This window comes from Thermobia domestica, chromosome 3 (genome assembly GCF_964235325.1).
Source record: "Thermobia domestica chromosome 3, izTheDome1.hap1.1, whole genome shotgun sequence".
NCBI lineage: Eukaryota > Metazoa > Arthropoda > Insecta > Zygentoma > Lepismatidae > Thermobia > Thermobia domestica.
In genome coordinates this window covers 275,068,247-275,091,975 of record NC_137456.1, presented here as the reverse complement: position 1 = coordinate 275,091,975, position 23,729 = coordinate 275,068,247, and the positions used below count along the sequence as shown (strand labels likewise).

The window sequence follows — 23,729 nt, the reverse complement described above, 5'->3', positions numbered from 1 at the left end:
TCGACCGAATGCCCTTACTGGAAATCGAACCCGGGACCGCTCGCACCGAATGTGTGAATGTTAACGACTACGCTACGCGGGGTCTATCTATTCAAGTAGAACGTCTGTTTTTGCAATTACATGTTTTGTATTTAGTTGGGTTTTTTAATAAACATATTTTATGTAGATTTGAAACCATTCACTGTATTTTGTATTTCTAACTGCTAAATACTTATTTTTATATTGCGCTACGCTTTTTATGTTAAAATCTATGGTTTTACATCTATAAGTCGCCTAACGTCAATGGACATTTTCTGATCTGCGGGTAAAAAAAGCTTTTGTATGCTGAGAGTGTTTTTGCAATATTCTTTAGGAGTGTTAGAACAGGATTAGAAGGATGTGTGCAGAGCTTTCGGGTTAAGTTTACATAATTTCAGAGATGTCTGAGGTTAAAGATATTACTATTTAATATCTTTAACTTAAGGTTACCTTAGTTCACACGAAGTAGTAATTACAGAAACAACAATAAGAACACAATAATAATAATAATAATAGTTAGTCTGTATATACGGATTATTTAAGATCTTATACAACATTTGGGAGGTGTTTCTACCCACAGGAACAAGAAAGAAATCCAGTAAGCATTTCATTGGGATCACTTTTTTCAGGTGTATATATATATATATATATATATATATATATATATATTAGTTACCAAAAATGTGGTAAAATGAACTTTGGAAGTGAATATCTACAAAACTGTTAGCCATAGTGTAAGGCGGCATATTATCATCATAGACTTATAATCTGCTTAATCCAGAAATGCATCAGAATGCTTTAGTTCCGATGCAAGGGATTTTGGATAGTTTGGTTGGAAAGATGGACCCGATTGTTTTAGTTCCGATGCAAGTGATTTTGGATAGTTCGGTTGGAAAGATGGACCCCATTCATGACGTGTGGAACATCTCAGCAAGTAATAAAAATTGATTGTTTAGCGTGTTCTATATGGTTTCATAACTATCGCAGAGAATTAGTGTTGTGGATAAAATAAAACCTTTAGTCGCGCAATCATGTCCTGTGAGCTAAGTGAGATTGCTGGTAAATGAAATTTAGTGGTTATGGAAGAATTTGATGGAATGAGAATGTAGTAGGAAGTGGAAGTACACTTCCTTCCAAAAAAAAAAAGGACCGGTGTTATCCACCCATTCGACTGGGAACGTACTAGGGACTCCTTGCTGTAGAACACACTATCACTGAATCACCGTGCTCCATTATCATTAACTTTTATTAACCACCTATCTACTTCAACTGTGTGCCGTTAAACCAAAGATTTTATGTATTTTTTATTTTCCCAACATTTACTTTCTCCTGTAATTATAAAACCACACACAACACGCTAGAAATTCTTCGCGATCTTGATTCTGTTCGAGATGTGATGTTCTCCCAATGAATTCTTGTTACTTCCTGCGATGTCGTTCTGTACATCATGAGTCGCATCTGACTTTCCAATTAAATATACGGAGAATCCATCACTTCCTTTCCGGAATCCCTTGCAACACCACTAAAACATTCTGACTCAGGCGTTTTTGATTAGAGCCGATTACAAGCGTAAGACGATAACGTGTTACCCCAGCTCTATATCTAGTCGTTTTGGAGATATTTAGCTTCCAAAGTTAATTTTGCCACACTTTCGGTAGCCTGTGTTTCTGAAATAAAGACACTGAGAAATTGTTTACGGGAATGTTTTCTTATTTCTATGAGTAGATTAACCTCCAAAACGTTATAAGTAATCTTTATTAATACCTCGTATAAAATGATAAACCGAAACTTAAAGCATTTTTACGCCTTTTTAAAAAAAATTTAAATCAATATCTATGTTCTTGTTAAATATATGTTCTGTTCGTTAAAAGAACAAATAATACATTCTTAAATTTCAAATATTCCCTAACATTCAACATTGGAAATTAGTACTGTTCTTGCTGTCAAATTATTAATACCATGTACAATATAAACACAGTATTATGTTAGAGAAACTTGATTACGTGTTAGTGAACAGTTTGATTTTCATTTAATTGTTCATAAGATGTCCTTTCTTTTCGGCGTAACTGCTGAGTATCGCATCTAAGAAGTCTGATAAAATTTTAAAATATAATTATAGAGGAAAATAAATTCTTAATATTGTATTTATATTAACTATCCTATTAACAAACACTATCTGATTAATGTTTATTTTATGATATTAAACTTCTCTTATGCTTGTTTTGTTAATTCCATTCAGTGTGATTCTTTTTAAATTCTATTTTATTATTTAGCTGTTCTTCAGAGAGAGAGTGAATGATGAACAAGGCTACGTGTTATTCATTCGTAAGAACGCATTACATATCTTAATTCCAAAATATGGACTCGAAGGTACCTTATATTTGACATCGGTAGGAGAAAATAAGACATCTAACGTGCAATTTGTATATAATGAAGAGGTAAGTGTATTTTATGTTGATATGCCGTACTCACATCTTTTGAAGATAAGTATTTGTTGGGGGTTAACAATAAATTAAGTTCAGTAAATTATCTTGGACGTGACTCATTTCGTTGGTTATCGATAGCATCAACATTTGTCAGTGGTTAAATAGAAATTTAAAAAGTTCTAAACATCAGATCGCCTCAAATTTTATGGCAGAAATTGTTTTCTTAATGTGTGAAAATTTCTATTATACATTGCAAATCAAAATAAATAATCGGAAATTTCAGTCAGATGAAATAGGTTAATGAAATCTAAGTCAGTACAGTCGTTTAGCTATACTTATTTTTATCTTCCATTCATTTCATCTCCCGTTACTCCAATTTTATATTTTAGTATTTTGTCTATAATGTAAATATCACTAGGATGAGCTGGTATCTTCAGAACAATAAATTTTACTGTAAACTTGTGCCAAGACAAAAATGGGGAAACAAAGGAATTAGACAAACCTACCCGTTTCAGCTGCACAAAACTTCCCATCAGTGAGCTTCTTCGTGGCTAAGCAGTTAACGTACGCGCTTTTGGCGTGGGAGACCCGGGTTTGATTCGGCTCCACGATGGGAGCACATGTGATTCTGATTCCACATTAATCAGTAGGTCCCGTCTCATATAGTCTCATTGCAGAAAGGGACGTTAAACTCAAAATCAACTCAACTCAGCTCAACTTTCTATCAATCTAAAATCAAATCTTGGATTCTTCTAGAGAAACACTCAAAATTTTCCGGATAAACTAAGTTTGCGTAAATGTTTTGCGTGCAGCTAATATGAGAAATGAGTGAACTCACGCTGCAATTTACGAGCAGATCACTGTAAAGTAGCTACATTATACAACTTGTGAAATGACTTGCACTTCGACAGTAATAAATTTATTAGAAAAAATCAAAGGAAAGTGATACGACTTATCTTCATTTTGTGTTTTCCTCTTTCTTTTCGTGGCAACTGAAAAAAGGTAAGATTATGGAAATATAGGCACTATAGTAATACGAAAATTATTAATGGTACCTGATTTATTTTTTTTATTTCTGTATTCTGTGTAATATAACGATAACATTTATAAATATGGATATGTTGATATGGACAACAGTTTGTAACGTATGTTATCATTTTTCTCTATGGCCAGACATGAACTTGTTCTCTATGGCAAAACTTGTTAAGTTTTGTGGCCAGACACGAATAAACATATTTTTGTTCAAATAGAATATGCAAGAAGACATTAATAGTGGATATATTGTCAATTATAAAGAAGTAATTTTGTGAAAAATAAAAAGGTAAATGCAGAAAATCTTCTGAAAATACATCAGTTTAAATATATTTTATTTTGAGTGAGTTAAACTACGTTTTAATTAGTTCCAGAAACTCTGATATAACGAACTTAGGGCAAATGATAGATGTTATAGTAAGATGTCGCAACATATTTCATTTACAAATAAAAATCTTATTTTGGGAATAGTTATCTAGTAATAGAAGGTTTCCCAGTAATAATTATTAAATAAAATTATTGATACTTTAAACATTACGTTTGAAAAAACTATTTGTTCCTTTTATATTTCCTGACCCAAGAAAGCATTTTGTTAATAATTTCCGTCAGGCTGTTTTACGATGCACTGCAAAAGTTTACTGTAAAGTTTACTGCACTGCAAAAGTTTATTGTAAAAAATATCAGTATGGGTACTTCTTTTTATAACAGTCTTGTAGTGAGCGACGAAAGAACCTAATTTCCGTTGTAACCGAAATTTTGAATAAACTCTTGAATGTACTACTTTTGTTTACTTGTTGTAGGGTGTAAATAATTCTGTTTACCTTTATATTTGAAATCTTGTTACAGGAGCCTTCTCAAAGATGTGGGAAAGTCGTTTTTCGACCTTTCGATCCAGTCGTTGTTCAGCTGAGTTTGGACAGAAGTAATGTTCAGCGCGAGAAACTTGTTCTCAAGCTTGTTTCGCCTGAGGTAATACATTATGATTATTAAGGTTGTTATCATTAGCATAAATGTTGCAGTGAAATCCTTCTTAATACATTATTTATTCCAGAGGAATCCAATATTCAATGCAGGTGTGACGTCCATGATATATCAAGTAACTTGTTCATGGTCATTAGTAATATTGAGGGTTATAGGGATTATTTTCTGACGACACTCGGGAAATTGTCAGTTACTAAGCTGAAAGAGAGTATATAGGTTTTCTTATCTTCATTTTTATTTTGTTTCGGATAGCCTCGGATAATGTCAATCCAGATTTTTATTCCCTGCATGTATATCTGTTACAGTTCTTCAACGTATGTTGCCAAACGTACGTCTCACGTATCTTTACGGAAAAAAAAAAAAAACTTACAGAAACACGAAAATACTAAAATGTTTCTTCCAATCTTTTCGTCTACAACACACTCAACAACTTATTCATCCACTTTCTCGCACCCGTTTCATATGCTAGCGACACAGAGCTCATAAAAAAGAAGAATACGACATATAACTAATTTGCTGAAATATTATGTAGTGTTATACACAAGTGCAACGACAACGTTGTATTTTATATATTTCCTTTGTAATCAGGGCAGCAGTGCTCAAGCATTTTTATAGAAGAAGAAAGAAAGAAATAACGTAGGTAATGTCTGTAGATTGGTAGATATGTTTCTGTTTGTACGTTGATATAGTGGTGTCAACCGTTGTCAAGGAGATATTCTATAATAGTTGAGAGAATCGACATGATAGTTAAATGTCTGATTTTGAACTGCGATGGAAGATAAGTAATTTCTCATCAAAATATAGTGATTTAGAGTTTGAGATTAGTGTATGTTTCAGTATAATTATTGCTAATATAGGTAATATAGGTAAAAACAAATGCGAGCTGAGGTGTAATAAGTAGTTACACAGGTTATCCATAACCTTTTGGGTTTAATTTATAAAGGTGATAGGAGAGTCCAATATACGCATTTTGAAATAAGAAACCGAAGGTCCAAAACGTTAGTTCAAGTGTCACGCCATCTTGAATTTACAGCAATTTGTGGGAACAAGTACTAAGTTTCAATAACAAATATGTTTATCAAGTCGATGTAACCTGCTTTATTATGCATAACACTACATCTGAGTATGTAAAGTTTAGTACAAACAAACTACTGCTGCACTGTACGTACCAAAAACTCACAATAACTGTACAAAGTGACGACCACCAACCTCGATTCACGTATCACAACGCCTGAGGAAATTTTGCTCACTCGCTCAAATATTCCCGGCGTCTCTTGCACAATTAAGCAGGCAGCTAGCAAGTCCTCTCTTGCAAGCAAGTCCTCCTCAGATTCTGTTGGCGATTCATACACCAAGGACTTGATGTGTTCTCAAAGGGAAAAGTCGAGAGGGTTGAGATTTTGGGAGTGCGCTGGCCAGAGGATGGGACCTTCCCTTTCAATCCAGCGATTACGAAAAGTTGTATTCGAATAATGGCGAACATCCACATCGAAGTGGGCAGGTGCGCCATCATGTTGCACCCATATTCTCGCGCGGGCACCTAGAAGTACAGTCTCCAATAGTTCAGGCAGTACATCACGAAGGAAGGAAGGTCCTTGGTATATGAATCGCCAGTAGAATCCGAGGATGACTTGCTTGCAAGAGTCCTAGCTGCCTGCTTGATTGTGCAAGAGACACCAGGGATATTTGAGCGAGTAAGGCAAAATTTCCTTACGCGTTGTGCTACGTGAATCAAGGTTGGTGGACGTCACTGTACACAGTGACTGTGAGTTTTTGGTACGTACAATGCAGCAGTAGTGTGTTTGTACTAAACTTTACATACTTAGATGTAGTGTTATGCACAATAAAGCAGGATACATTCACTTGATAAATACATTTGTTATTGAAACGTCGTACTTGTTCCTACAGATTGCTGCAACTTCAAGATGACGTGGCGCTTGAACTAACCGTTTTCGACCTTCGGTTGCCTATCTCAAATTATGTATATTGGACTCCTTTATCAGCTGTATAAATTTGATCCAAGAGGTTATGGACATCCTGTATAGGGCTTCTAAAAAGTAAGTTTAGTAAACATGACCGTACAACACTTTTTTGTGACAATTGTTTCTTTTTTCTTTAAAAAAATAAAAATAAAACATCGGATCACAAATAGAACATGCTGTATGTAAGTTGAATCATTTTGCTATTGCAGCAGTAAGGAAGAGCTTGAGCGTGTCATTATTAATACGCCACTGCTATATAATAATATTTACAGTAATTTTACATTGTATGTAATGTATTAATAATCCCTTTGCCTTTGTATATGAAAATAACCTCTACATATTTACAATCCAATCCTTTTTTCCAAGTAGTTCAATAAAAACGTACATCATTAAACCTCTTTAATCAAACTCAAAGGTTAACCCCCGAATTAATCATGTGCATATTCGTCATCAATAAAAACTTCAATTTTACAATCAACTTTAATTGCTGCGTTACACAGAACAGCCCATTGCAATGTTTACACATTGACGAGCAATTCAATCCAATCTTTGGACACCCACAATAATTCTCACATCGTGATTTGGAGGAACAAAACATAATATACAAAAGATTGGATGAAAAGTGCTTTAGTGTTTTGACTGGCTGCAGAACTCTCCTTTCTTTTTCTTTTTTTTGTTTTTTCCATCCTGATTCCAACTTCCATCCCCATTTATTTGCCGACAAATTATTTCCAATCCAGCTCAACACTTTTAAGTGCACGCTGAGTGGATATTGTTTACATCCTTCTGTTGTGGTAGGTTCTTTGACAAGGTCGAATTTAGATCTGAGGGTAGATTTTTGTCATCAAAGTAATTTTGAAATATCGTGCTTCATTTAGATAGATATAGCGACGCATTCCATACAAACGTAGAATAAACCTTTCAGTATCGGTCAGGAATTCTGACTCAGATCCATTACGTATACATCAAATCCTGGTTTACTGCCTCTTTTGAAGTTTAAAGAATATTTACAGCACTTTATTTCCCCAGTTCATAGAAACAGGATGTTGTGTCACAACCAGTTACTTTGTTTGCAAAAAGGAGAGCTTTTCTCTTTTCTCTGTACTGATGAAGTAGCGATTCAACGTTGAAAAAAAAAAAAAAAAAAAAAAAAGGTGTCATCCTTACTACTTCTTGGTTCACAAATATACATTTTGTTGTTTTGTGGAGTAAGAGCTACTAATAGAACCAACAAATTTGTGTAGTAACCAACACCCACAATCTTTGGGCTCTAATCAATTTTTCAATGGCATCTCGTACTATAACAAAGTCAGCATCATCTTCTGCCATAAGGGTAAAGAATCCCCTTTTTTCATTTGCAATGCAACTGATTTCAATAAGTTAGTTTTTTTTCTGTTTCGTAAAAAGTGTTCGTTCTTTTGGCGTGAAAGATTAGATGGCATCAAACTGGTTATCACTTTTTCCTGTGCCACTCTTCTGCTCTTCATTTTTTGTGGTTAGGTGGTCTAGATATCCATCAGATACTACAAATGCATTTTATTCCTAGTTAAATATTGCATATTCACAATACTTCTTTACTCTCTCACTGTGCATTGAATTATTCTGCTCATCATCATAGGTATTCTGCCTTTATTGGCAGGTCACTTGCCGCAGCTGAGAAGCTTCCATGCTCCACGATCCTCCGCTAACCTTTTCGTCTTCGCGTATGATCTTTCTGTTTTAATATCATCCATTAATTGTAGTCTCCTTCGCCCCCTCCCTCTCTTTCCCGCCACCATACCCTCTAGGACGTCACTCATGATACAATCTCTTCTTAGGCAATGTCCCAACCAGTTTCTCTTCCTCTTCCTAATAATATCTAAAAGTGTTCTTTTCTCACCCACCATTTCTAACACTCTCTCATTCGTTTTCCGCTCGACCCAACTAACTCTTTCCATTCTTCTCCACACCCACATTTCGAAGGCTTCCAGTCGATTTTCGTCACCCTTACGCAATGTCCACGTTTCCGCCCCATACAGCACAACACTCCACACGAAGCATCTTTGTTCAAGGTCCCACAGAACAGACTTTTCTTTCTTTTAAAGGCTTCTTTCGCCATTCCTATCCTTGCTTTTATTTCACGTTCGCATTTCATGTCATTACTAAGAACACTACCCAGGTATCGAAAACTATTCACTTGTTCTATTTTCTCCCCTCCTACTTTTATATTTGACACAGACCCCTTCGTTCCAATCACCATGGCTTTTGTCTTTCTAACATTTATTTTCATCCCATATTCTTCAAAGCCCCTTCTCATTTTTTCTAACATTTTATTGATTTTCTTTTCAGATTCTGCAACAAGGGCCATATCGTCTGCAAATCTTATGCATCTAATCATTCTACCTCCTACCGAAATGCCATCATCATCATGTAGGCTCTTTTTCACTATCTCTTCTAGATAGACATTAAATAGTGTTGGCGAGAGGCAGCATCCTTGTCGAACTCCCCTTCCAATTGCACTCTCTTCCGTCAGTTCTTCCCCTATCCTAACTTACTTGTTGGTTCATGTATAAGTTTCTTATGAGTCTTCTATCTTTCCATTCCAACTCTATCTTTGTTAGAACTCCCAACAACAATTCCCAATTCACGCGGTCAAAAGCCTTTTCTAGATCAATAAATACAACATACACCTCTTTCGCTTTTTCTATAAATCTTTCACCGATCACCCTTAATAATTCAATAGCATCTCTTGTGCCCTTGCCTCTTCTGAACCCGAACTGCTCTTCCTCAACATCTTTATTTGTTCTTCCATATAACCTTCTGTTCAGTATTCGGAGCAGAATTTTAGCTGCATGAGATATGAGACTAATAGTTCTATAATCCTCACATCTCTTTGGGTTCGATTTCTTAGCCATCGGTATCATGCACTAACACTATGTATGAGAATATCTTTATCAAGCACATACGTTACTTCTGTAAGATTGACATTATCTTGTAGCCCACTTTCGAAAGTGTTCTCTAACCTCTTAACATAAAAGCCCGAGAATACCTGGGTCTTTAATTTTATCAAAAATATAAAATTTCGAATATACCTGTGCTAACTTCTATTTACCCGTACATTTAAAAAGACTATTATACTCATTTTCCTATGTGTCTGTATGTTTCCACCAGATAGAACTCTTGAAGTTGTTTACGTGCTTCAGAGCTTATCACACAGCCATTAACATATAAACAGTAGATCTCATGTTTAGTGTATACACTAATATACACAAGTTTTAGGACTAATGACAGTCCATAAAATATAAACAATTGTCTAAGTACACTAATCGATATTTCAGTACTGTTTTATTTTGATTATTCAAATGCATTTTCTTGCTTATTTTCGGAAGTTCCATAGGTAGTATTGGTCTCATTGGGACCACGAATATACTCGGGATCTTATTTAAAGGATTTTCCAGATGCATGTATTTCATTGTTGAGTTGTCAATAATCAATATTATCATCGCCATTTACAGAAAGTTATTCATTGTATATCTGACCATTTTTGACGGGTACTCACCTCGCCGCCACCATCGATCATGTTCTATTAGACCCCCACAGGGTGTCTATCAGTCACGAAAGTCAAGAAAAAGTCACCAAATTTAGCTTTTGGGTCACGAGTTTTTTTTATCTGTGCAAATATAAGTATAGACTGGAAAATTTGGTTCTATAAAACGTCAAAATTTACCACCAAAAATGTCTCTGGTCGGCTTTAGATCCTACAAAATCGCAAACAAACCACACTTCTATCGCACGCATGAAAATTCGGCCTAAATTGCACCCAGATTTACACTTGAAAATGTTACTAAATGTTATGATTTGCGAAGGAAAGGGTCACGAAATTTCATTTCGGAATTTTAGTAGACACCCTGCCCCAGCATTGTGGACTATCACACGGCATCACAGTTTCCATTGCAGCAATTTCCGGCGCAGGACAGGCATGGAAATTCTGTCCCAATCCTCCCTAAAGCTTTCCATAGACCATCTAGAATCGCGGGCGGCGATGTTGAAGATGTCGTTTCTAAGTCCAAACACCCAAAAGTCCATTGGACTGGCTTCTGTCACAGAAATGTCTTCAAATTGAATGACACGAATTCCTAATTCCTGTGCCATTTCCTGACAAAAACGTAGTGATGTTCTGACGGTATGACTCGAAGCCTTGTCCATATGGATCATCACCTGGTTCGCGTCCATTTCATACAATTATATGATGTCTCGCCGATAGATAGAGGTAAGAACGGATTATTGGAAGTATCTTGCATTCACCTTTACGTTTTCGCCCACAATGCTTATCATCAACTGACTCATATCCGAATCCCGTAACAACCATAAAGCGACGAGGGAAACTTTCGCTGCACTGACGAACAAAGTTGCACCCCTTGCCGTCAATGTTATGGTATGTGATCGCCCGAATGTGACCACAAACAATGAGATGGACATGTGATTCATCCATTGTGACAACTTTCTTCTATTTAGAACTCTCATTCGCCTTACGTTCTTCAATATGACGCAGTAGCAGGTAGTGTACACGAGTCTTCCGCACATACTTCAACCTGAGTCGCTTGCGAATTGTTTTGTTCACAGTTCGCGGTGCAAGGTGGGATCTGTGGCCCATATCACGTTGTATCGGGGGGATTTTCTTGGCACGCCAATTGACGGATCCCCCTTAGCGCTACAGGTGTCACTTTGCTTGCAGTCCTTTTCTTTGTGGTCTTCGTGAGTGAATGTTTCGCAGGGAGAGCCTATTGTGTGTAACGGGCCACAAAAGCTTTCGCAGTAGTCACCCCGAATGTTAACCCATTCTCCCGACACTATTTCACAGTGCATACGTACGAAAACTTTGCATGGAAAAGGGTCATTGCGTTACCCTGCCAATACTGCTTGATTTTCGGCGCTATTTGATAACACTCATTACCAACACTCACACACCTACAAGGTCAGACACAACACTGCTCCCACCAGCAAACCCATAGTTCCAGTATAATACGCCAGTTGGCAACACTGAATCGAAAAGGTCGGATATACAACGAACAGCCTTCTGTGTAATGTTCTAAATGATTATTTCAATTCAGTAATTTAAAATATACATTAAAATCGAAATATTTTTCTGTTTAAAATCCGTATATTAAGAGGTTAAAGAACATCCAGTAGGTGTTCACGGATTTAGTGGAGGTTATTTTTATGTACGAAGACAGAGGAATTGCTATTACTGTAAATATGTTGTAAAATTACTTTAAATATCATTATACACTATAAATATATTGTTGTTGAACAAGAAATTGACCGATAACTGAAAACAAAATAAAGCCTAAACGAAAATTACTTACGCAGTGATGGGTGGGAGATCCATGATGATGTGAAAAGTGCTAATTATTTATTAAGATATGATTTTAATCAATAAATGGCGTAAATTTCACAGCTGCCGGTTGTTGCCAGTCTAGAACACGGCGGATTCATAGCTGGTGGATAATGGAAAAAGTTTCAAGGATTAGGGGTAATTCTCCCAGAATCGAACCTGGTAGTGCAATTGAATATGAACTTTTATTCAGGAGAATAAAGCTGTTTACATCTGCCTACTTTTTGTAAGAAAATTATAATATTTACGAATGTTATTGCATTACAAGCATTTCTATTATTCTTATTTATTAAATCACACCTAAAAGAGAGACAAGGGTAACGTCAGAGAGGCGAATGAGTTAGCAGGGCAGCTGTTATACAGTGCCACCGGTATTGGCCCGTGTAACACGGTGCGCGCGGGTGTTCTCGCAAATTTTTGCAAGTATCGATTTTTTTCTCCTAAACAGCTCAAAGTTTACTGAACATTATTTATAGACGGTAGGGTCTATGGTAACGATGGTATGACTGATACTGTAAATGGTTGAAAAGTGGGTTAACAGGATAAACACCGGGGGAAAATCAGGGAACTTGCGAGAAATACCTGTAAATGAGTACTGGATAATAAGCTTGTTACAAATTTCTTCCAATATTGTCTCGTTTTCACCTTTCATTGACTGGGCTAAGTGGGACCAGATGTCACCCATCATAGACAATTCCCAAAGGTAACCATACAAAAACATAGTACACTAACTCCTGTCAGGATGCGCTGACAAAAGCCAACTAAAAATCCACTTGTTACTACCTCTATCCTAATCTATATAAATGAAAATGAAAATGATTATGTTTGTGACTTAATATCAAGCTCCAATAACTCTTGAACCATCCGACCGATCTCAATCAAATTTTCAACATAGATGAGGTTCGGGCCTGGGATGTTCTTTATCGTTTCACTTTGATGGGGCAACTTAGGAGAGGGGGAAGATACATAAAACTGATTGAAAATGACCGATATTAGTGTCGAATCCATAGGTTTCGGGGTCGCTGAGACGAACAGTGACATTTCCGATGCCGTTTAAATCCAAATTCAACTCCGCAACTTGGAAAATGAGTAGGAGGTAGATATACTATAAAAATGATCGAAAATGACCGATATGAGTGTTGAATCCATAGTTTTCGGGGTTGCAGAGATGAATAGTGTCACTTGCGATGCCGTTTAAATCCAAATTCAGCCCCCATTAGTACTCCTAAGGGGGGATGATGACGTGTAAAAATAATTGAAAATAACCGATAGTAGTGTTGAATTCGTAGTTTTGGGTGTCTCTAAGTTGATTGGTGACAGTTTTAGTGCCCTTCATGTCCAAAATGAAACATTCTCTCCATACGAAGAATGGGCATTCTGCTAGTATTTATCCTCATTCAGCCTCATTTTCGCGCCATCTTACAATTTCATTAAACATCGAACGTCACACCGCCTGATGATTTTTCAACTTCAAAATATTTTATGCACACTCAGCATCATGTTCTGACATTGAGAGTGGGTAAAGATTGAAGTTGATTCTCTAATCCAATAATAATTTTTGTTTGGCGTGAAATGAACCTCTGCAGGGAGGAAACCTAAGTTCCATAGATGATGACGATGGTTCGAAACAGAATAGGGAAGGTATGACACAATTGAAGATACACTTAGTTTCTCTAAATAACAGAATTCTTCGAAATTTTTCTTTGCACTTCTGTAGATCAACTGTTTATAGTACTTTGATATCAGTGGATAGAAAAAAAAAAGAAAGAAAAAAGATAGAGTAAACTTTTACAGGATCAGAAAACAAAAGAAATAATTAAGCTACTTTTCAGTCTTCATTTTTCTATTTAGGTAATGAGGTTTTGTATAGTGGTAGGTAAAAAAAAATAAATAAAAAAATCAGACTTGGACACCGTTAAATTCGAATAATTATCTCTAATGTCAGTTGTGTTACAGGTTTTATTTATAGCTAGGAACAAAATTTATTTTAGTACTTTAAATTACCTCATTTGATTTTAAAATTTATTTTCCACGTCACCACATAAATGATCTGTACCATAAACTGGAATTAGGATATAATGTATTTATTTGATAGTCATTATAAGGTCCTTTTGTGCTGAAACATAAAACAGTAACAAATATTCTATTTTGTACTGAGGTAGTAACGACAAAGGGCAATTTGGTAATGAACAAGTGGTAGTCGGAAAAATATTGAGCCTTTTGCTCACCAAATGGGGTTAGTATATCAAATCTCCCTCACTTTCGTCTGAATTCTATTTGTAAACTTCTTAATGGTATATTGTATTAATTTATTTCTTCTGATAATAGATCCCAGGTTTCAGTGTTCCACCGGTAGATGGCTCCAAAAGGAAAGAAATCGATGAAGAACCAGAAGAGCCAATGGAGGTAGAAACAAATGTTCCTGAACAACCAACACAGACGACAAAGGAAAGGCCTTCAAAGAAAAAGAAAAAGAAGAAATAAAATAGCCTTTTGTAAAAGAATTTGTAATTGCATTTCGGCAAAAAATAAACTATTTTTAATGTATATTGTTGTTTATATTCTCATTTGAAATTTCAACAAAAAAATTTAATTTAATAACTGAGAAATAAAGGCTGAGAGATTTTAAGTTAATTTTCCTTCGATTATCGGTATCTTTCGCTATTGTGGAAAGAGAAAGAACGAAATGGTATCTCGATTTGGGCCAGTCCAGACACTGACATACGGAAGTAATCCTTTCAGACGCCATTCCTCAAGTGAGTACCAAAATACAGCGAGTCCTTGTAAGGTGTAAATGAAAGCTGTTCTTACTAATTCTTCATCAAATCTATATGTACACACCATATTACCATTAGTATCACGACTCTGATACTCCCGACACCTCCGCTCGCAACTGACTGTAACTGAAGGATTGTCTATAAAGCAAAACTTCTGCTTATATTTATGAAGAAAAGAGGTCTTTTCCCACTTTTTCCACTTTCCAGATGAGGTCTTTTTTTTCTGCGTTTAAAGAGCATTTTGTCGCTTTCAAGGAGCAAGTATCACACACGTTTTACTTTCAGATCTAAGGCGCTGCACTGAATTTTCCAGCTCTTAGTAACGATGAGTTCAAGAATAGGAACTTTTAATTCTATTAACAATGATTTAAAATAATTTATATTATGCATAATATAGAGAATCAACTAACAATATTGACAATATTGACATACTATAGACAGATCAACACAACATTGTTGATCTTAATGAATGTACGTATATGTTTGTATATGAGTGTTCTGCTCGAGAGAAAATTTTATAACATTTGCCGAGTAGGGTCAGGCGGGCCACTAGGAAAGTACAGAATGGGTAATGTAGACAGTTTGTTTCTAAGTAATTCGATTCCGTGAGAATGTAGAAGTTAGTATCTCAAGTCAAGGAATAAATTAAAAATTAGGATCAGGGGTTCCACGTATATAGAAATTGAGAAATAATGAGTATTTAACCTTAAAAAAAACGTGTGTATGTGACGGAGGGAGGCATGGTGGTACAGTGGTAGAGGGTTCACTTCTAGTGCAAGAGGTCCCTGTTTCGATCTCGACGACACGATATCTCTGGGTTCTCCCGTTTCCTCGACATTGGAATTCCATCAATTATACAGGCCCTTCATTCACTTCTCTTAACCACCGATCTCCTTTAGCCTAAAGGGCATAAACGTGGGATACAAAGGTTGAATGCTCACTTAACTCCACTTGCGTTACTGTGTAAGCATCTTTAGGCAACACCGGGAATATGAAGGACATGACCCACTATTACAGTCTTCGGAAGTAAAGTAACGGAAGTAATACGTTACGTTTTTTCCAAAGTAACTGTAACGGTAACGCGTTACAAATTTTTAAGTAACGTACCTAGTTTGCGTTACTTTTTTTCGCGTTATATTTCGGATGAGTAGCTACACATATGTATATTTTTCGGAAACAAATGTTGCTTTCCTGTGAGTGAATTTCTCAGAAGGGATTAATGGAGTATGATCGTTAGCCACTTGCTGTTTTTGGAAGATGAGGACAGCCTCAGGAAAATCACGTGTACTGATTGCAAACACCTGGAAGATTTTGTTATAGATTTTGACAACTCCAAATCAATACATTCAGTGAGTGAACTACGAGTGCAATGGTACCGGTAGTTTATTTCACTTTGATTGTTATTGTTTTCATAAAGATGGAGAACGAAATGTTTTACCGTTCGAACATTTAAAAGAATACTTTATCTTAAAAGCTGAGGATGATGGTGGACAGAATTTAAAAGTAAATTGCCTGAAGTGCCCCGGTGGGAAATATTTATCAACAACTAGAGTGCAATAATTAACGATTTACACTAAGGGGCATTATGAATAAACTATGACTGATGAGCAGGCCTACTTTATTACTAGAAAATCGTTTGTTGATTGTAGGTAATATTGAAGTTCTTTCATATCAGTTTGCGTATCCTAGGGTCCCGTTGATTATAGAGTTTGGAAAACTAGGTTTAAAAAAACATGTGTCGATTTTAAAGTACTGGCAAATTTTGATTCACCTCTCAGTTCACATGTTCTCATTTTATTAGTTGTAGTATAATGCTTCTCTATATTCTGCATTTTAAATTTTACATAACAATATTATTATTATATAATAAGTTTAGCAGAATAATAATAAGCAGTCATTTTTTTTCTAATGCATAGGGATGGGCACGACTCGAGCTAAAATTCGACTCGGAATCAAGTTGAGTTTCGAGTCGACTCAAAGGTAATTTTTAATTTTCTCGAGTCGAGTTCCGACTAGAGTCACTATTCCCAACATCGAGTTTCGAGTCGAGCCAGTTTGGCTCGCTTGTTCAGCTCATTTTAACTAGTTTTGAAATCATGGCCTGATTACGCTGGAAAGCGAAAGCCATGAGAAATGTAAGCAGTAATATGGAATACTTTCAGTGTTGCTCACGAGAGGGGACACTACTCGCATCTCGTCTCATCTCGATAAACGAAACCACAAGAGATTTTCATAACGAGCTCAGTTTGGCTCGGCCCAACTGAGTCAATGGCTCAAGCCGGCTCGCTTGGGGTGAACCATTGGCTCAAGCCAGCTTGGTTGGGATGAGCCATCTGCTCGGTTCGGCTGTACTGAGTGAGGGCTCTAGCCGGCTTGGTTGGTGAGCTGTTGGCTCGTCTTATTTCTCGGTTCGTCTCGATAGTGAATGAACTGTGAGCCGAACTGCTCGAGTCGTTGACAATTCTAAACTCGGGCCGAGCAGTTTTGAACATATTTGGTCAGCGCCTTATAACTTTTAACAATGGTTCAAGCCTGAATACTCAACCCAAATTCAGAAGTTCGTGAACAATGTCCTTGACTGCTAGACTTCACTACTACCGAGGTTGGTAATCAACTAGTTCTTTGGTATTCAGATACAAACCGCCTATTTTCATGTTTATACACAGCATTGTTATAAATAATAATAATAATAATAATAATAATAATAGTGGTACTACTAGTAGTACGGAAAATTGAAGTGGTAAGATTTTTTCATATATTTCGGACCTAAAAGTAACGCGTAGGATAACAGTTACTTTTGGGGGAAAGTAACGCGTTACATTTTAAGGGAAAGTAAAGTAACTTGTAACTCGTTACATTTTTACAAGTAAGTTAACTTACAAAACACTGTCGAGAGGTGAGACAATATTATAAGTATTTCCTGAAACTGAGAATTTTATCTGACTGTGATTATCATCAACTGGAAAGGGAAAAGAATAAATAACGTGTTGTAGCGTTTTATAGCATAATAGCGTGTAACTCTATTACGATTCCGGAAGTTACTAGCCTGACCAGAGCCTGTAAATACCTTTATTTATTTATTTATTAAAATTTTTACTTAATACCTTTATTTATTAAAACTAAAGCAATGTGTTACAGTTTCAACAACTTAACATTCTCTTCGTCAGATACTCAGCAAAGCTAATCCTATTTATATAATGAAACACTGTACCTGTTCTACTTTCGCATGTCAAACTACTCCATTTGTCACAACTTCCATCATTTCAGTAACCATTGAGCTCCCTCGTGGCTAAGCGGTTAGCGTACGCGCCTTTGGCGTGGGAGACCCGGGTTCAATTCCTGGCGGAAGCTCATGCGGTTCGGATTCCACGTTAATCAGTAGGTCCACGTCTCATATAGCCTCGCTGCTGAACGGGACACTAAACTAAAATCACCTTACCTCACCTTCAGTAACCATTAATTCTCTCTTTGTAGCATTTTTTTTTATCTCACATTCTTTTTACAGCTTTTCCTCTCGTTTTCTAACGCTGTTAATTTTCGATTCAGGTTCTGTAACAACAGCCATATTATATCCGAAGAGAATATATTAGCTCTCATCTATATTATAAAATTGAAAATAGCTATGTTCGTGACTCAATGTCTCAACCTACCCAACCGATCTCGATCAAATTTTCAAAATGGATGAGGTTTGGACCTGAGATTTTTTTTTTTTATCATATCACTTTGACGGTGCAACTTAGGAGAGTGGAAGGGGGAAAATATTTAAAAATAATTGAAAAGGACTTATATTAGTGTCGAATCTATAGTTTTCGGAGATACGAAGTTGTGCATTTAATTTTTTTATTTCAACCCAGCGAAGCGGGTAATCAACGCTAGTACATTCTACGGAAACAATCTCTTTACTCAAACCCTTCTTAACTATTCTTTTACACGGTGTAACTGTGAACTAGCCAGCCCTTCCTTCCGCAACATCTGAATGTCCGAGGAAGACAGCGTTAAACTGTTGCAACTTAACGGCTCTTTTAGTTTTAATAAATAAATGTATTACTCTGGTCATTTATCTAATTAGCATACAACTTCTGAAATATAGTGTGCTGCGAATGACAAACTAACATATTTATTATATCTGACGTTTTTATATCGAGGAAATAATTTCTCTATACATTATTTATAAAACACAAAATATATGTAGATAATAATTAGTAACTGCAGTAATACTAGTAGTACTGGTAGTATGCCTAGTACTAGTAGTAATAGTATGTCACAATTTATTTCTTTACGGAACACATTTACACGAATCTGTCAAACTGTGTAATAGAAAAAAGAGGGTACAAAGAAGGCAGGAAAGCATGACATTTTTTAAACTCTGGCTATAATAGAGGAACAAAAACTTGGATTACCAGGAAAAATGTCTGTATGGTTATGGTATATAGATAGGCAAATTACAGGGCAAAACCACACTGGAAGGGATGACAAAATGGGTAACTATAATTCAGGGTAATTCCTAATGCAACCTAATGATAGCAATAAAACTCCTTATGTAACATTTTCAAAGCTAAGATTAACAGTTATCTTCTTGAAGAGGGTTTATGGCAACATAGAATATTATAAATTCAATTATCATAAGTAGTACCTCTGACAGCCTCGCATTTCACATCACCATCGCCCTTCATCCTGACAAGTGAGCAACTCACTTACCCACAATGACTTTTCAGGCGTTCCAGTGACATCAATATCTCAGTTTGGATTTGGGATCATGCTTCGGTTAACCTTGACTATCACCATCAGCAGCTATTAGAGAATCAGAACTTATTTCTGTATTAGATAATGTGGGTAACTATAGCTTTTCGTCTATAGAAGACGGAGAGCGTGCCTTCGGTGCCCGTGGTCATGGGTTCAATTTCCGGAGAGGCACTCAACAATTTCGATGTTGACCCAGTATCGTGAGGACAATTGGGGAGTTATCTTAAGTAAAAGGTAGCGGACTCCAGTCTAGAAAGCCGGCATTAGGGACTTCGGGTGTCGATGCGTTGACTACACATCTCCACTTTCAACGTAAGCCCGCTGGTAGAAACCAAAGGACTGTCGTGCCAAGAATTTAGTTTGTTTTAATTATCATAAATGTCTTCTTTATTATTGAATTTTATCCAATATTTTCTTTTCAACTAGTTTGCGAAACTCAGAGCTAGCTACTTGTTTTCTTTTTAATTCATGTTCATAGTTAGCACAACTAATCACTAAGGAAAAACAATCTTTTCAATAAAATTCGCATCGCGTCTTTCGTAGCTCTAAGTTTAGTTTTTTAAGTTTTTTTTTTTAAGTTGAAGGGCGGTTTATCATTTTCCCCTCGCTTTTCCTAATTTTTTTTCTAGTTTTACCTATGTTTCTTTGCACGGACATTGCGCCTATACCCACGTGCTTAGTGTGTTCGTTTACAAAAGCGGGCCATTTTCCTGCCACTATAGAAAGTAAGAGTGCACTGTATCAGAGAAATATTAATTGACGTATGTAAGTGAATATATCTGTGACAAAGTCATAATTACTCAGTTTTTGCATCGTACATAGTTTCCTCATCCTCCTTAATCTCTTCACCCCCGCTTCCTGAATTCCAGTTCTAGTATTCTTTCTTGATGGGGGACTGATGTTTCATGTAGGCTTATTAACTATAACATCAGCAATAAAGAAAGTACGGTTTAATTGGCACTAATTTTAAAACATTATGTTAATTAATAATAATAATAATAATAATAATACGGAGCGAGCTCAGGCTACTTGTTAGGATTCTTGATTCGCAATTGGATAATACCGGGTTCGAATTCGGAGACCAGCCATCCTGACTGAGGATTTTCCAGGGTTGTTCCTCAGTTATACTGGGCAAATGCTAGGTTAGTACCTTGATCTAAGGCTCTGGAGACCTTCCTTCCATTCCTTTTCCAATGTTTTCATCTGTTGATTACTACAGTGCAAAGTGGCCTCTGAGGATGTATCTGGTAGCTTATAGTAAATAAACAATTACGACGTAATATATCTTGACGAAACATGTGGGTTAATTTAACTACAGCCTTACAGTCCAAATAGATAGCTAAAGTTTTAATATCAATTTCCTGACTTTTAAATACTATTTTCATATTGTTTCAGCTTTCAATTTTCTCATGTATGTTCCCACCGAGAATTGAACCTGAGATCACATGAACAAATGCGAATATGTTAAATATTTTTGAACACTTTAATATACAAAACACAAAACGCTTTAATGATACGATGCATGGATATGTTTTGGTTACGTCCTGCAATGTATGATTAAAGAAACCTGGAGGGTGAAGAAAAAATAACAGAAATCTCTTTTATATTTACTCCTTCAACAAACTCCCGACCTCAGAAGGGCCAGCAATAAATTAGGTAATAAAGTCATACAACGAACACAACCATATCGCTCTCCTGAAATTCTTGTGTGTATGTTTAAAAATCTACTGTTGTTCCACGCCAACCAGTCTTTTTTTTTTTTTTTTGTTTGTTTGTTTGTTTGTTGTATATACCTTCGAAGTGAAAGATATTCATCATTACATTTGTTGATGGTTGGACTCTAGTGAGTCATAAACTACTATTAATAAAGAGTTTGTTTTGTCTAGTATTCCTAGCGATTAGAAGGGCCTTATATAAAAGATATTTCATTTGTATATGAGAAAAGAAGAAAGTTTATTTTCTAAGAATAAAATAAATATTTTCAATGTGAAGCTAACATTAAGTTTCGAAGAGGAGCTAAACAGAAGAATTTGTTACCATTTACATCAGTTTTCAGACAGTTCACTATACTCTGAAATGGGAAGAAATCAAACTTGGAAACATTTTACTAAAGAGACTTCGACAGAAAGTGCAACATGTAAATATTGCAAGCTTAAAATAAAATAAAGAACAAAGGTAGCACAAACGTGTTATGGAAACATTTAAAAGCACAGCAACCTACTATATCAGTGAATCCGAAAAAAAAGTTTTAACGAATTTTAGATATTCAATTTTATCATCACAATTTCAGATGTAGGTTTGGGTTGATTTTGAGTTTAACGTCCCGTTCAGCAGCGAGGCTATATGAGACGTGGACCTACTGATTAACGTGGAATCCGAACCACATGAGCTCCCGCCGGGAATCGAACCCGGGTCTCCCACGCCAAAGGCGCGTATGCCAACCACTTAGCCACGGAGGAGCTCCAGATGTAGGTTTGGATACGAATCAAGATCTGAGATTCGTATCCAAACCTACATCTGGAGCTCCTCCGTGGCTAAGTGGTTAGCATACGCGCCTTTGGCGTGGGAGACCCGGGTTCGATTCCCGGCGGGAGCTCATGTGGTTCGGATTCCACGTTAATCAGTAGGTCCACGTCTCATATAGCCTCGCTGCTGAACGGGACGTTAAACTCAAAATCAACCCAAACCTACATCTGAAATTGTGATGATAAAATTGAATATCTAAAATTCGTTAAAACTTTTTTTTCGGATTCACTGATATAGTAGGTTGCTGTGCTTTTAAATGTTTCCATAACACGTTTGTGCTACCTTTGTTCTTTATTTTATTTTAAGCTTGCAATATTTACATGTTGCACTTTCTGTCGAAGTCTCTTTAGTAAAATGTTTCCAAGTTTGATTTCTTCCCATTTCAGAGTATAGTGAACTGTCTGAAAACTGATGTAAATGGTAACAAATTCTTCTGTTTAGCTCCTCTTCGAAACTTAATGTTAGCTTCACATTGAAAATATTTATTTTATTCTTAGAAAATAAACTTTCTTCTTTTCTCATATACAAATGAAATATCTTTTATATAAGGCCCTTCTAATCGCTAGGAATACTAGACAAAACAAACTCTTTATTAATAGTAGTTTATGACTCACTAGAGTCCAACCATCAACAAATGTAATGATGAATATCTTTCACTCTTTATCCTTCCCTCTTTATTCTTTGTATATTTTTCGAATAACTCAAAAAGAGAGATGATCTTATTTACACATACACACACATATACCGCACACGTGAGAGATTTGAGCAGCGAGAAATATATTAAAGGGTTGAGTATGCGAAACTTCCGTTCGTTATTATTACAGACTAGCAGAATACCCGTTCTTCGCTAGAATATGTTTCATTTTGAACACAAAGGGCACCAAAACTGTCACCAACGGACTTATGGAGCCCCAAAACTATCAACTGGACATTAATATCGGTAATTTTCAATTATCTTTACATGTCACCCTCCCTCCTTTACATGTCACAGAGTACCAATAGGACTGAATTTGGATTTAAACGGTCGGAAGTGTCACTGTTCATTTCAGCGACCCCGAAAACTATGGATTCGACACTAATATCTGTTGTCATTTTCTCCTCTCCCCTTCCCTCAAGTTGCACTTTAAAGTGAAATGATAAAATCCACCCCGAACCTCATCTATGTTGAAAATTTTATCAAGGTCTGTAAAATTTTCAAAAATTTTGAACCCATTAATAAAAAATAATTTGTTCGGTTCTTCTCATTATTTTAATGCAATTATGTGTTATTACAAAATAATTTAACATTTTTGGAAACAAGTTTACAAGTTACAATTCAAAATTATTCGACATTCAAATAAAATAACAGGCATAAATGAGGAATGGAACAATAATTGCTAATAGAATAATAGAAAAATATGATAATTTGAATAAAATTGTAACAATTGCATTAAATAAATTTATGAAATAAATGCGAAAAAGTAATTAAGTCAACAGGAAATATATTTCGATAATCGAACCAAAGGAAGGGGTAGAAAACCACCTATCAACGGCATCATATCTAGTGTTACTGTCTGCTTTTCTACGCCATCTAATGATATTACACCTTATTTGTATAGTATGCCGTTAAATGTTCAGTGTTGTCCTTTGTGTTAGAGAAGAAACACCTCATCTAGTTCTTTTCCGTGTGGTAAGGTGCCAAGAACCGACGACACATTGCCACGTTGGATAGCAATAGATATGCGTTGAATTAGGAAAGATGTTGAACGAATATCTCCAGTAACGATAGAAATGCGTCTGCCTACTTCTCTAATAAAATCAAGGCTTACAGATCCCCAAGCACCACTAGTCTCGATGGCAATTGGAGCAAAAATAAATTTATCAAGGAGGT

The 23,729-nt window shown here is 36.0% G+C and overlaps 1 protein-coding gene across 1 annotated transcript in view; it reads left to right on the top strand.

Annotated features, from left to right (window-relative positions):
- Positions 1-14,360, top strand: part of Dis3 (exosome complex exonuclease RRP44-like protein Dis3) — a 145,729-nt gene extending 131,369 nt beyond the window's left edge. The window contains exons 17-19 of the mRNA XM_081752414.1: positions 2,292-2,456; positions 4,323-4,445; positions 14,142-14,360. Of these exons, the coding sequence (XP_081608540.1) occupies positions 2,292-2,456; positions 4,323-4,445; positions 14,142-14,297 (444 nt within the window). The 3' untranslated portion in view covers positions 14,298-14,360. The remainder of the gene's footprint in view (positions 1-2,291; positions 2,457-4,322; positions 4,446-14,141) is intronic.
- Positions 14,361-23,729: the final 9,369 nt, after the last annotated feature.